General features: G+C 26.8%; 1 protein-coding gene across 3 annotated transcripts in view; it reads left to right on the plus strand.

Annotated features, from left to right (window-relative positions):
- Window positions 1-15,231, plus strand: part of Pkc53E (Protein C kinase 53E) — a 37,321-nt gene that overhangs the window by 2,567 nt on the left and 19,523 nt on the right. For 2 of the 3 annotated variants that reach the window (XM_015330446.2, XM_015330447.2), the window contains exons 2-3: window positions 7,889-7,920; window positions 8,010-8,092. In XM_015330446.2, coding sequence (XP_015185932.1) covers window positions 7,889-7,920; window positions 8,010-8,092 — 115 coding nt within the window. Of the gene's footprint in view, window positions 1-7,888; window positions 7,921-8,009; window positions 8,093-15,231 lie in introns of those variants that run through there. The other variant, XM_015330448.2, reaches the window with a different exon arrangement.

Genomic DNA, 15,231 nt, shown 5'->3' on the forward strand with positions numbered 1-15,231 from the left:
AATATCAGATGAGATATTTCCTTTTTGGCTACGAAGTAATATTCGTTAAAGGTTTTTTTTCTTCTTTTTTTCAAAACTCTGTCGATCGTTCATGTTTTCTTTTAATTATGCATTTATTTCTATACCTCTTTTTATGTAAAATTATTAAAAAATACAACAGAGATAATAGTACGAGATGATGGGTTTGTAATATCCACAAAATTTCATTTTGTTTTAATATATTCGTTGTACTGTTGGGCAAGATTGCAAAAATGTTTGTTTTTTTATTTTTTTCCAATACTTGAAATACAGTATTGTAAAATATTTAACCAGACGCGAATTTTTTTTTTTAATTCATGTAATTTGCTGAAATATTTTCGAAGAAATTGATCGGCTTGTTTTTTTTTTTATCAATTCATAAATAATTTATAGGACGTTTAAGTAGATATATTATTTATGCATTATGCATTTATAAATATACATTTATTTATATTGAATTAATATAAAAAATTTAATTCTACGCTTTTTCCTCGAATCATCGAAAATATCAAAGTTGATTTTTATTTTATATATTGATATAATCATTGGAAATATGATTCGATTATATATATACAGGAGGTTGGTACAAAAATCACTTGACGAAAAAAAAAAGAAAAACAAATAATCAGTTTTATTCAGTTTTATTTAATAATTAGTTTTTTTTTATTTAATAATTAGTTTTATTATTTCAATTACAGTAAAAGTTGTGTAAAAGAGTAAAAAAACATTCGAGATGCCAGTATTTCAAATATTCAATCAGAAAAAAATGTATCGGAATGATCGAACAATTAATGTCGATTTATAAAAATATATTTCATCGATCTAACTATATTGGAAAATATTTCATTTACGAATGTTATTAATTTTGTTAAATCTTTCGAAATTGTTGAAAATTTGTTTGGTTTGTTTTTTACCAATACATAAATTATTTAAATATCTTTATGCATTATTCATATATAAATATACATTTATTTATATTGAATTATTATAATTAAATTCTTTATTTTCCTCGAGTCATAGTAGGAAAGTTAGTATAATCAAATAAACGAGTATTTTATTATAAATGACGTAAGATTTGAGACATAACCTATAAGATAATAAGTTATATATATGCACAATCGTTTCAAAAGAATTAAAATATGTAAAGAATGCTTAACAAATATTCCTGTTAGATCAATTTTGTATCGTTTAAGTAAGATTTGATTTCTTTTACAATAAACAACGTTTTTCTGCAATCGAATTAATATCAATTTGAAAGTTTAATTATTTTTAAATAAATTTCTGTATAGAAGAATTTTGAAGTGTTGCATTACAAAGAAAATTATTTCGAATTTACAATAGAAACAAGTACGAATATTTTTCGGCAATCAAACAATGATTGTTAACCTGTAAATGCGTTGGAAATTTAAAATTGAATAACCTAATGAAATATAATTACTTTTTGTTTAAACAAAATTTGATTAATTATTAAATATTTAAACTTTGTATTTTTGACTATCAATCTGTACTTTTCATTTTTTTTATTTTTTAAATATTTACCATGTATAGGAGTAATTGCAAATCCGCAATAATACACACAGCATATGGGGTATTATTTAATTATAACCTTTATTATTAAAAAAAAACTCAATATTTTTATTTCGTATTAAAATACATTTGTCAAAAATAAAAAAAATAAAAAGGTCGATATCATTTATATTGAAAAATATAATTTAGAAAGATATTCATAGATTTTCAACTGCAGTAATATCCAAACTTAGCCTACCTTGTTTGATTTTATTGTAAAACGATTGATTGACTATCATTCGGACGAATTGAAAAAAGGTCGTGTAAGATACCTTATGACAGCAAAAACAGTACTTTCAATTTGAAAAATCACATTATTATACTGGTGTGTCTCTTACGTCGTACGGGCGATTAACGTACACAACCAAACGAATACACGTGTCCTGGGTAAAAGGTTGTGAATACATGTGAACACGTGCACATTGCATTATGCAAGTCGAGTTTACCCGACCCTCTTTGCCGAGTTTTTATATAGAAAGGCAACGGGGACTTCGAAATCGATGAAAACCAGGCTAACCCAATTAGGTCGAAACAAAGACTTTTCCTGGCTATGTGAGAACAAATATATAGATGAATGTGTCGAGTTTATACTTGTTAGAGACATTAGACAATACTTCTTATTTTCATTTTCAAGATAAATACTTCAAGTAAGATCATTAGAGAAAATAATTTCATTAAAATGCTTTTAACAAACTATTTGTGTTAGTTATAATATATAGTATATATATATATTTATTTTTTTCCCTTTTTTCTTGCTCATAATCTTATTTGTGATCATTTTCTATTTATATTATTTATTTTCTTTTCGTACATCGATTAACCTGTTGCAATGTATGACAAAGAGAAACGTGACGATTGTTTGTTTTACAGCAAAGTATTCTTCAAATCTTTACGTGTTTGATTTTTCATTTATTTATTATTAATAGATTTATAGTTATTTTATTATTTATATGATATTAGGAATTATATTTTTGTTTTTTTCTATTGTACAGATAAACGTGTAAAATATATTAAATATATTAAACGTTATTGTATGTTCCCTGATAAATTCATGATTTTATATAAAATATATATATATATATATATATATATCACCTTTACGTAATTCAATTCATAAGCTTTGCACACTAACGACAAATTTCATTTTCTGTTAAATACGACGTAATTATGATCATTTTTAGGTGCGTCCGTCACGTGGAATTGGCTTATGCAATGACTATTGCGAAATCATTTGACACTGTTATAACTTTTGATAAAAATGACATTTAGCAATTATGTTTGAACCTTTTTAACGAATTGTTAGATTATTTCCATCTCTGTGTTACAACCGTATCAAAATTTCTACAATTTTTTTTATTGTTAAGTAAAAAGAAATGTATGAAATAGTTTTAATGAAATTCATAGATAAAATAATAAATATTTAATGTTAACGTATACAGTAAAAAGTTTGAAACTACTGACGACGATGAACGATTCGAAAATTTTAATGGAATTTTGAAAAGTATCATTTTTTTTTTTACATTTATAAAATAGTTTAATTAATTTCTTACTTACGTATTAACGTCACCGCAGCAAAATTTCCGCTAATGCGCCAATGAAGAGCAATCTTGTTGTTCGCATACAACAAGCTTGTTGTTTGCACACAGCAACCGTCAGGGTTTCGTCAGGGTTTTGTCAGGGTTTCCACCAAAATCCGATTGATTACTTTTTATAAATAAAATGTTTCGAATTTTCAAAGTATTTTGATTTAAAAATAAAGTTTTTTATTCTATGATTTGTCGCAACAATTTAAGGTGTAGATTGGCGCATTAGCGAAATTTTGCTACGGTTGTTTTAAATTAATTTTAACGAAATGTAACAATTGAAAAGATAAAATTTTCAAATAATATTCAAACGATATATTAATGAAGAAACAATTGCATGCATATATTTTGAAAAAAAAAAAACATATAAATCGTTAAAACTTGTCGTTTGTGTTTTGTCGTTAAAAGTAATACAGTACAATGTGTACAAGTAAAAAAGAAGAAACAAAAAATAGAGAACAAAAGGTGCAAGCAATATTAAAAATAATTAACGCTAACATAATTCGTGATCGATCATGACTGTGACCAAATTAATTAAACCCGATTTAACATTCGTAAAATGTTTTCCTTATTTGCCAAGTATTATCGCGCAGAATTTATCTTCGTATAAAACACGAGCTTAATTAATGTTTGCCTACTCGTCGTTGCTACATTTTATAATTGCAAATAAACATTAAATATATATATATATATATATATATTATTAATTCGTAATGTTTATCATATAATAACGTACATATATAGGGTGTCTCACGTCCTTTCTGCCAAATTTTAGAAATTTATTTGATTGAATTTGCCAATGAACTTTGCCGTTTTTTTTTTTTTTTAAACAAAAATGCATATTTTAACGTGCAATTGAAAAATGAATTCATTGTCTTTTGTCAAATTTTGATTTAAATTAGAAAATGAATAACGAGAAGGTATGAATGGTAAGAAATTTGGGCTCAAAAACAATAATCACGTGCCTTACTCGTGATTATTTCTTTCGGATTAAAAAAAAAGTCAGACTCGTGGTTCAGTTGTTTTCGATATTTTCTTAATTTAGTTACGTGTAATTCTTTGTTACGTTCACACTTTTAGGTTATAATCCCTTAAAAGGATTAAACAATCTTTATACCTATTATGTCAGTAAAAATAATAATCTAATATTGATGATAGTAGTTTCTTGTTTATTGTGACCCGAGAAATTGGTAATTAGCAAATAGGACAAAGGGCTTAAAAAAAGAAGCCTGTAAAATGCATATTTTGGAATTTTTTACAGAAAAAGATTAACAAAGTTTTGACTGGTGGAATTATGAAGCTACCTTATGAACTGACACAAAACTTATACATCAAAATGACTTATATATATAATTTATATTAACAAAATATTATTATATTATTTATTAACCAACCCTATGCAAGTTGAATTAAGAAAAAAATGTCATTTAAAGTTTCAGTAGAAATATTTAACTATATAGTTATTAAAAATAATAAAATATCATTCCAAACGCAACGTTCTTGATATTGATTCAACGTTGTCTGTTTGATTAATGGATTTTCAATGAATGGATTTTTCCTTGAAGAATATAAAAGGTCGAACACACACACACACATTTTCATCTTTTCATTTTAAAATATTATTTTCATCTATGAATTTTTAAATATTTTAAAAGTCATGTATTTGAAAAACGACTCATATCAGTATGATTTTTACTGCAATGTCAATCTGATCAAGAAATTTGAGTCATCCAAATGGCAAAGAGTGTTTTTCAATGAATAATACTCGAATTTCATATACAATTTTGTTTGTAATTGAAATTTTTTAATTTTTTTTATTCATTACTGTTGACTTGCAAATAATTTTCTTCATAATTTTGTAATCAAGTGTTTTTAAGCAAATCATAGTATATGACACATTATTCTTTTCTTTTCATAATTTCAACTTGTAGAATAAATTTTGGATTAGAAAAGTTTGGTTAAAAAAAGAAGAAGAACTTGAGACACCTTGTATGTGTGTATGTATTACCATACACGATCCTTTTTCGCATCTGCTGTAAAGATCTAATACAGAGTCATAATTTGTCACACGTGCCATTGCAAAAAAATACAGTATATCTATATACACACGCATATGTATATTTTGCTTGAAGCTTCTCGAAGTAATGTAGGCTAATCACAGATTTGCACCGTTTTTTTTTTCTTTTTCATTTTCATTTTCATTCTATTCTCTCTTTCTCACCCTCCTTTCCCTCTTGTCCCTTCTTTCCCCTTTATGTTTCCTTTTCACTCGTCTGTTATTATCTTTCTGAGCCTGTCTCTTTTTCCTCCTCTTTTCTTCGACCTTTTTTTATTCTTCCTTTCTTTTTATTTTTTTTTTTTTCGTTTCTTTTCTACCCCCCATTACATTTTCGATTTATCTTAAATATCTTTTCTTCCTCTTCATTATTATTATTATTATTATTTTTATTATTCGATATTGATTAAATTTGATTAAATGTATCGAATTGACTATAAATCATTTTGCAATTTTTTTGTTTTAACGTAGAAAATTTATTCGAACTATGACATATATATTTGCTATTTCGTAGATAGTTTTTCATTTATTTCAAATTAAATTTTTTTTATCAAAAAAATTGTGAAACGTGCAATCCGCAGATCTCTACTTTTCTTTTTTTTTCCATTAAGCAAATTTTGTAACGAACGAAATAAATGTAAATCCGATTGTACTAAATCGGATAAATGTGTAGAAAAAATAAATAACTAACAGAGATAATCGTGATTCTTTTTTAATAAACAAATAATTCGCAATAAATTGAGATATAAACTATCTTATTTTTCAAGTTGTATGAAACTGCACACAGTGTGTAAAATTTTATTAAAATCGGTTCAGTAGTTTAAGAGTCAATTGCGCACAAACAACGTGACACTTAATTTACATATATTAAGAAGATAACCAAATGCAATAAATTTTTTGTTCAAATTACACATTAGAATTTCAATTGTTCAACTATGTATGTGTTTTATACGTTATAATATTTTTTATTTAGAAACATCAGAAAGAAGATCTTTTATAAATAAATCGAACATATTATTTATTGTCCTTATTATTAGATAAATATTTATTTAATTTATAACCTGTTGACTCAACAAATGGATTTAGTTATTATATTAGGTTATAACAATATAAATTCGATGTTTTTTCTTTTTTTTTTTTAATAAAATTATTTATTTATTTATAAAATAATCGTATACAATTTGTTATTATTCGAAATAATCTTCATTATTTTCGATGACTTTGATAACTTGATGAAGAAATCGCGCAATTTTGATACGATTAATTGAACTTCTTGCGTTACAATTTGATGGTATGTTTGTGCCATAATTTACAGTATGTTCACGTCGTACGCCAATTCAATTTACAGTTAGACTAAACGTTCGAAATTATGACAATTGGACACGTCTTAGACATGTTTAACCCTAAAAACAAATTACGAGACTTGCACGAGTTGTTTATATTTGTCTTGATCGATGTATATTGAGTCTAACTTATTATTTTCATTTTGCTCATTTTTTTTTTATTTATCACGAGTCTCATCCGTGATTCTCATTTTTACTTTATTTTCATTTGACTAATTTAATTAATAATTTAATTACTTAACTTGATTTAATTTGATCTTAAGATCTTAAGATAGACATAGAAACATTTTTAAAGCATCAATAACGTAAATAAGGTATTAAATGGATTTATTTTAATATACAGAAGAATAAAATCGTTTTTTTTTTTTTGTAATTTTTTGTTTGTTAATATGTATGCATTTGACAAAATATATGTATACCGAACGATCATGCATAACGGTCATATAGAAACCTTGAAATATTGATTTGTTCGTTGAAGCTGATTTAATCGACGGTCTAGCACAGAAGCGTCACTTGTTATACAGCCTATAAACAAAGGCTGACGTTGTAAACGTACTTTTAGCTATATCGGAAAAAAAAATTGAGAATTCAACAAGGGCAGGTGGTGGTATTGGTGGTGGTGGATTAACGTTTTATCTATTACAGTTGGCGTTTTTTAAAAAAAGCAAATCTAATTTTAAATATAATTCTCATTTGAATAGGCAGATATCGTTTATCATATATATATATATATATTTTTTTTTTGGAATAAATTTGTAATTTTATTTAGATTTTCATATTTATATATATTTTTTTTTTATTTTTTATATACACGTCTATTTATAAGATGTCCCAAAAGTTGATTTACCGAGAAAACAAAATATCGATATTGGTTTATTAATAGAATTACAATATTTTGTTTTTATACTAGGAAAATATGAATTTTCGATATAAAAGTGTTCCACTCACTCACGATGATACCCAATGTAATCCAAATATTTATCTCAAAAAAAAAAGGAAAAAAGAAATTGACAAAAAAATATTTAATTTCTTTTTTATATATACACTGATAATTACGACAAAATAAATTACAAGTTTAAAGATGTTGACAAAAATTGATTTTATAATTATTTCTTTTTTTCTATATTTAACTTACAATTATTTATAATATTATCGAATAAAGCAAAATATCCATTACACTGTCAAAGTTATTTTTACAGGTGATATATATATAAGAGGATTTTGATTTTTTTGTTGTTGTATTATTTCAAAATTTCGTGTATTGTTCGTAAAATAATTATTTAATTAGTTGATTGTTTTTTTTTTCTTTATTTGTGTTTTAGGGGCTTCGGAAAACAAGGATATCAGTGCCAAGGTAAGAGGGTCAGTCTGATCTCACCGACCACCTCTTCGGCAGGTGTGATCTTGAGGAAGACCTCTGGGCACATTTTGCTTGTGTTTCAGTCTGTAGTTTCGTCGTTCACAAACGATGTCACGAATACGTGACCTTTACCTGTCCTGGAGCGGACAAAGGAGCTGACTCGGACGTGAGTGTCAATACGTATCTAACTTTTAACTTTTCTTTTTTCTTTTTTTTTTTTTACACATATATATATGTTACCGTTAAAACTTTCAATTCGATTAATTTAGAAAAATAATTTTAATCATTATTACAAGAAATGATTAAACGTTTTATCCCCGAACCAGTCTGGGACTGTTGTGCACATTACTTCGGGCCCGAAACAAGAGATACATGACTTAGACCACTTTCATAATTATGGGCATATTTGATACTTTAACTATTTGCCTCAATATAGTTATTTCATTCAATGGGTGGTTATTTCATGAATTAACAGATTTCATAAAATGACGGTAACATATATATATACTTGTATATATTTATATATTTTCCTTTTCCTTTTTTTATTCAAATAATTCGCCTTGTCTCTCTCCTTCGCTCATCCGAAGCCAAGGTTACAGAGCTTAATCGATTAGAAATAATGCAAGACTCGAACGCAATCAACGAAAAAAAAAAAGAAAAAAAAAAAAAGAATATAAATAAAAAGAAAAGAAAATTTTCTGCACTATATATCCACAATTTTTTTTTTTTTTCTTTCCATGACTTTTATCAATTTGAATTAATATGTTTTATGTCGAACAGATTTTTGATTACTTTCCCGTTCGAAAGTTGCACGGGAGGATGTAATACGCGTTATTAACGTGTGTAGATATTGATGAAGTGAAAAAGAAAAAAAAAACACAAATATTTGTTAAAATTATCATATTTTATAATGAAAATATCAAACTACTCGAATGAAAAGTTCAATATGAGTCTAATTCTGCCCACGTGCCATTGAATTTGTTAATAATAAACGTCAATTGTAATAATAAACGTACTGTATGTATGTAGGTTGACACTAAAAGTCGCTTTAAACGAGAACAAGAACAAAAACAAAATGGAAGATAAGCATAGGTTTTTTTTATAATATATCGTCAAGTAATACCGTATTTTTTTGGGGGTTTTTATTTAACAGATAAAATTTTGCTCAATTCTGATGTAACCCATTATTTGCGATAAAAAGACAAATCTCATTATCCAAAAACTTGATCCATCAAAAACTGTCTAATTTGATAAACTTCAGTTTCATTGAAAAGGTTTTTCGATTTTCTCTTTTTTCCTAAGTAAACTGAAAGTGCAACTTTCAGCGTTCCTTTTTCCTTGTTAATGTTCTATAAGCTGACAGTAATTTAATTGTCATGTTGAAGACGACGCCTTAATTGAAATTTCGAGACCTGTTTCGGCATTTGCGTAAAGTGTCTTTGATGTTATAATCTTAGTTCTCTTCTTTTCGGTCTTTTTCTTTTTGTAACTTTAATGATACGTTGACAAAATTCTGACCTAGCCTGGACATAATTCAGTCAGACGTAATTGTTTTTTTTTTTTAGCATCAGGGGAGACAAATTCGATAATCCAAAACCAGATCCATCAGCAGGTCAAATTGTAGTTCGCATAACGTCTACAAAATTGCCTCTTTTATTAACATTCTTTTTCATTGGAGGGTTTCTCAGTTCCCTACCAGAAGACTCATTGTTCTTTATCCCTAGGTAAGCTGAAAGTACAGTTTTCAGCATTATTTCTTCCTGGTTATTGTCCTATAAGCTGACGGTAATGTAATCGTCATGTTGAAGACGACACCCCAATTGAAATTTAAGGGCTTGTTTGAGCATTCCATAACATGTCCTTTTCTTTTCCCGATCCTAATGAAACGTTGACAAAATTCTGACCTAACCTGGACACAACTCAGATGTATCAAATTTTTTAGCATCACAGAGACAAATCTGATAATCCAAAACCAGATACATCAGCGGATCAAATTTTAGTCCCCATAGTGTGTAAAAAATTGCCTGATTCACTAACCTTCAGTTTCATTGGAGGGTTTTTCAGTTCCCTATCAGAGAACTCATTGTTCTCTCTCCCCAAGTAAGCTGAAAGTGCCTATTTAAGAGTTCCTTCTTCTTTGCGATGTTCTATAAGATGATGGTTATTTGAATCCTATTGTCGAAAAGGACAATTGAAATTTAGAGGCCTGTTTAGGCATTTCTGTAAAGTATCCTTGATGATCGTATTTTAATCTTTGTTTTCTTCTTTTCGGTCTTTCCTTTTCTCGACCCTAACAAATCCCTGATATAAGCTTGATGTAACTTTAACATTAAAGTGTTAATAGAATTTGAATATTGTGTTTTTCATGTAACAATAATAATTATTACTAATCTTCATTTATAGTGTTATTAAGATTTTCTTAAATTATAAAATACGATGAATATATCAATGTGTACAAATATTTAAAATAAAAAAATATTGTAGACATAATTGTAGATGAAGAATGACACGTCAGAACGATCACGTCATTGTTTTCTCTTTCATTATTCGTTAAAGCGACTTTTGGTGTAACCTGTACATCAATTAACCAACATTTCAATTTAATTGAGAAAAAATTACACACAGATACAAGATAATAAATTACTCTTCTTTCTAAAGTTAATAAACATTTCTTTTTTTTCTAATGATACTTGAATTTGTACAATTTGTTGATAAATTAATAACACAATTTAGCAAAAAAAAAAAAAACATTAACATTGGTAGCGTACGGAGATATAATAATTAATAACGAGATCATTGGCTAATAAAGGAGAGTGATGGAGGGGGAGAAAGAGAGAAAGAGAAAGAATGTTAGAATGAGAGAAAGAGTGTGTGTGTGTGTTGTGTGTATGTATAAGAGAAAAATAGGGATAAAGAGAAAAAAATGTAAATATGTGTTTGTGTGCGTGTGCGTGTGAGTGTGTGTGTGAGAGAGAAGGCAAACAGCAGGCTAAAAAGTCTTCAGCATTTTTTTGCACCGCGCACGATTGGCCTAAGCGTTTTCAGCTGTTCGTTTAAATCCCACGCTTACAAAACAACCACAAATGCGCTACTGCTGAATAATTTAGCAAATAAGTAACAAATACGAAAATATATAAATTATCAATTTATGTTTTTTTCTTCTTTGTTTTATTTCTTCGTGGAAAACCAAGGTGTTTACGGCTCATTTAAAAAAAAAATAAAAACATTTATTAACCGAATTAACCGAACCGTAAATAATCTATGGTAACCACAAATTTGTCGATTATTTTGAACGAAATATTATTAACTGATCTATACTCTTACGTTCTGTACATTTTTGTTGTTGTTGTTTGTTTTGTTATCGGTAAGAATTTATCCGTGCTTTAGCGCTTCAAAAACAATCGGTTTTCCTTATATCGATCCCTTCTTCTACATTCAAATGATCATGGATCTCTCCATCATTCGCATTTATTATAATTAATAGATGATAAAGAATAATTCATTATACAGGCGTATCCTAAATTTATGCGAATTTTCGTTCAGCGTGGGGTTTTTTTCTTTCCTTTTTTTTTTTATGCATGCAAATGAAAATCGTGTAAATAAATATTGTAAAAGGTAATATAAGTTATAGAAATACATATTTATATCGTATAATTTATAACAATAAAATATATATTCTAAAATAATATTTCAGAAAACAAAAGTATCTTAGTATCTTAGTTACTAAGTATCTTAGTATCTTAGTAGAATCACTGCAATCATCGTTATTGTAATTTTGAAATTATCAATTTTTTCTTTTCAATCGGCAACAATTCATTGTATTTTATCGTGTAAATTATCGTTGTTATGATTTATTATTAATTTTTTTATTTATCAAGTTTTCATAAATTTGCAACAATTGAGGAACAATGTGTTCAAAGATTTTACAGAATGACCGGAAAGTTTCGATCAATCTATAAAGTGTACTTTAATGTGATATATTTACTGCAAAGGGGGGGGGAGGAGTAGGTGTAAAGAAATCTGAAGCTATTGTAAGTGAAACAAATCATGAAAAATGAAAAAAAAAAATGTGTATACAGTGTCAATTTATAAAATGTGCGTTTAAGTGGGGGTGTGTTTAGAGTATGGATGAGGGATGAGGGAAACAAATCATGGAAATTAAAAAATCCCACCCCTCCACTTCTTTCCAATATTCTAAACACAGTCTACTGAAGCATATTTTATAGATTGACTGAATTGAATTTAAGTCAACGAATTATCTTATACCGTCATCTGTTAGAATCTTATCGCACTAACAGAGATAATCATGACTCTTTGTTAATAAACAAATAATATTGCGAATTTAAATTGAGATATAAACTATCCTATCTTTCAAGTTGGATGAAACTGCACACAGTGTGTAAAATTTGATTAAAATCGGTTCAGAGTTTAGGAGTCCAATGTGCACAAACAACGTGACACTTAATTTGTATATATTAAGATAAGATATATAAAATATAATTTTCATTAAATAAATAATTAAAAAACAGAATTACAAATATAAAAATATACATATTTTCTGATTGGGTATATTCAAATCGTGTAAAAATTGATATCGTTTATAGAAAATATACCGCGTGTTTTAATTTATTCGTATGAAAAAAAAACTCTCGCATAAATTCAGGATCGCCTGTTTGTACTTATTACTCTATGGATATGAGAAATTACAGGTAAAATAAAATATTGACTTTAATTTCACAATTTATAAGAGTTTATCGTAGTTTACTTTATTTCTTTATTTGTTGTTTTATAAACGAGTAACTGTTTATAAAAGCAATTAGATATGGTTAACGACTCGATTGTCGAAGTACAACGAGTCTTTCTTATATATCAGGTGGTTGAATTAATTCTCCCTTTATATTAATAGAGGTCAGTCAGTAGTTGTGCTATTTGAATATGGTTGAAAGTGACCGTTAGTTGTGTGTGTGTGTGTGTGTATGAAAGTACTGTTAATCTTTTGCACTTGAGATCGTTTTCGATCGTGTGTACCAACAACTCGAAACTTTTACAATATCAATAAAAAAAAAGTACTTTCTGTATAAAATGCAAGTTAAGATAAAATAATTCAGGAAACGTTTAGCAAAATAATATTTAAAAAAAAATAAAATAAATATATCTTATTTATTATTAAAATTATATATCTTATAATCTTATTTTATATTTTTCACTTTTCGTGAGATGTCGGTGAATCATTAACCTTTAATTTGAAAACGATTATACATACAAATTAATGTATAATATTGTAATATTGGAATATTTTATCTATTTTTACATGTCTATAAGAAGAATATTGTTTAAATATATGAATTAATTAACCTTTTCGTTACGACAGTCAGTTCTGAAGGATTAATACCACTGAACGTGGGGAGGTACAGTTTTGAAAAATATGCAGATTGTATTTTGGCTTTAAAAGTATTTTTATCCATCAAAAAACAATGCTTAATCAAAACACGAAATATTTTTTATTCATTGTTTTGCAAATTATAAAATTGGGTTAACTAAAACTACTGGAATCTGTAAACCAATTGTCAGAATGTCATGAAATTTTGACACGTGTATCGTTTGAAAGTTGGTACTATCCAGAAATCATGTGGGTTTGTTAACAGCGTTGAAACTTATTGAATGATATGTTATATGAAGATTAAATTTTACAGGATTGGAATGTCCACTATAGTGGGTGCTTCTAATAAAAAGGTTAAATGTATTTCATACAATGATGATCACGTCATAACGTTTTTTCAACCCTAACTTGGTATTCTTTTTGTGTGTACATTTTTTGTGTTACGAAACAACTGTTTTCTTGTACTTGTTATGTGGGAAAGATAAAAATAAGTATATTTTTTATTTATGTATATTCAGTTACTGTATAGTAGGTGCTCGTATATACAGAGATCGTTGTGTGAATGGTGGTTGTTATATTAGGTGTTCGTGACGAAAAGGTTAAACATATTTCGTAGGACGGTAATCACATATCGGGTCAAATCGAATGATGACCGAGAATCACCTCTCGAGTGCAAAAGGTTAATAAACTGTAATATATAGTCTTTGACATTAAATCAGAACAAAAAGAATACAACTTTTCAAGGGAACACAATTTATAGGAAAAATATTGTATTGAAAAGAATTGGCATTGAAATTAAATTTAAATGAATTAAATAAAAATAATTGATTGATTATTTCTGAATATACTTATAAACAAAAAAATTCATGATTGGATAATATTTTTTTTTTGTTTTTCTTTATGAAAATGTTAGATCATATATTGCAAAATTAATAAAAGAAATTTTGTAGAGAAATTTGAATGGGATGTCTTACCATCCCACAAATTCTATTTACCCAGACGTTTTTTTTTTCGGATTACCATTTGCATGCATTTGGATTAGCATTGGGTTGCAGCATGGTTTTTTTGAACGGCAATTCAGATATTTTTGAATGTATCAAAAAATGGCTCGAAAACTGGATTGCGTTAAAAAAAATCTGAATTTTTATATCGCGGAATCCATGTGTTAACTGAAAAGTAGGGCAAATGGACAATACTTTGAATAAAATATAATATACGGTTTCCTTTTTTTTTATTTTTATTTTTGTTGAAATAAATATTGATTTCTTTTTTGTTGGAATAAATACAAACAATTAGAATTAATTCAACCAACAAATATTTTTCAATTAACCAATAAGTTGAATAAGAAGAAAGTCTCAAAAAAGAAAAAATAATTCTATTCGATTATTAGGAAACTTTAAAAGCTAGGTTTATGTACGACAGTAAAAATCAGCATATATTTTTTACAAATTAATATTTAAATTTTTTATATACAGTAATGAGAAGAACTATAAATCACTATTATAAGTGATTGCTGCGTTAATCACTTGTAATCAATGTTACTGTATTATTTTGTATTTAATTTGAAAATTGTCGCAAAATTAGTAAAATATGCGTGGCCGTTAACAGATATTTTACTTATTTTTTTTCCATTTAAATAAAACAAAAGTATGAGCAACTCGAAATGTCTGTAAATACAAAAAAATAAAAAAATGTATAAATTATATCAGTTGGTAAAGTAGATTTTGAGATACCTTCTATCATATGTTTCAAAAAAACAATTGACAGGTTAGTTTTTCAAATGGAACATATTTCAATGTATAATACGCACCTGTGTATACAGAATAAATCAATGATATAAATTTGAATTGTCATAAAATTATTGAATTTACATTATCCAAAATTATCGATATCATTGAAAACATTTGTTTATACGTAAGATATTA

Source organism: Polistes dominula, unplaced genomic scaffold, assembly GCF_049000335.1.
Source record: "Polistes dominula isolate Pdom_NZ unplaced genomic scaffold, Pdom_raw_medaka contig_75, whole genome shotgun sequence".
Lineage (NCBI taxonomy): Eukaryota > Metazoa > Arthropoda > Insecta > Hymenoptera > Vespidae > Polistes > Polistes dominula.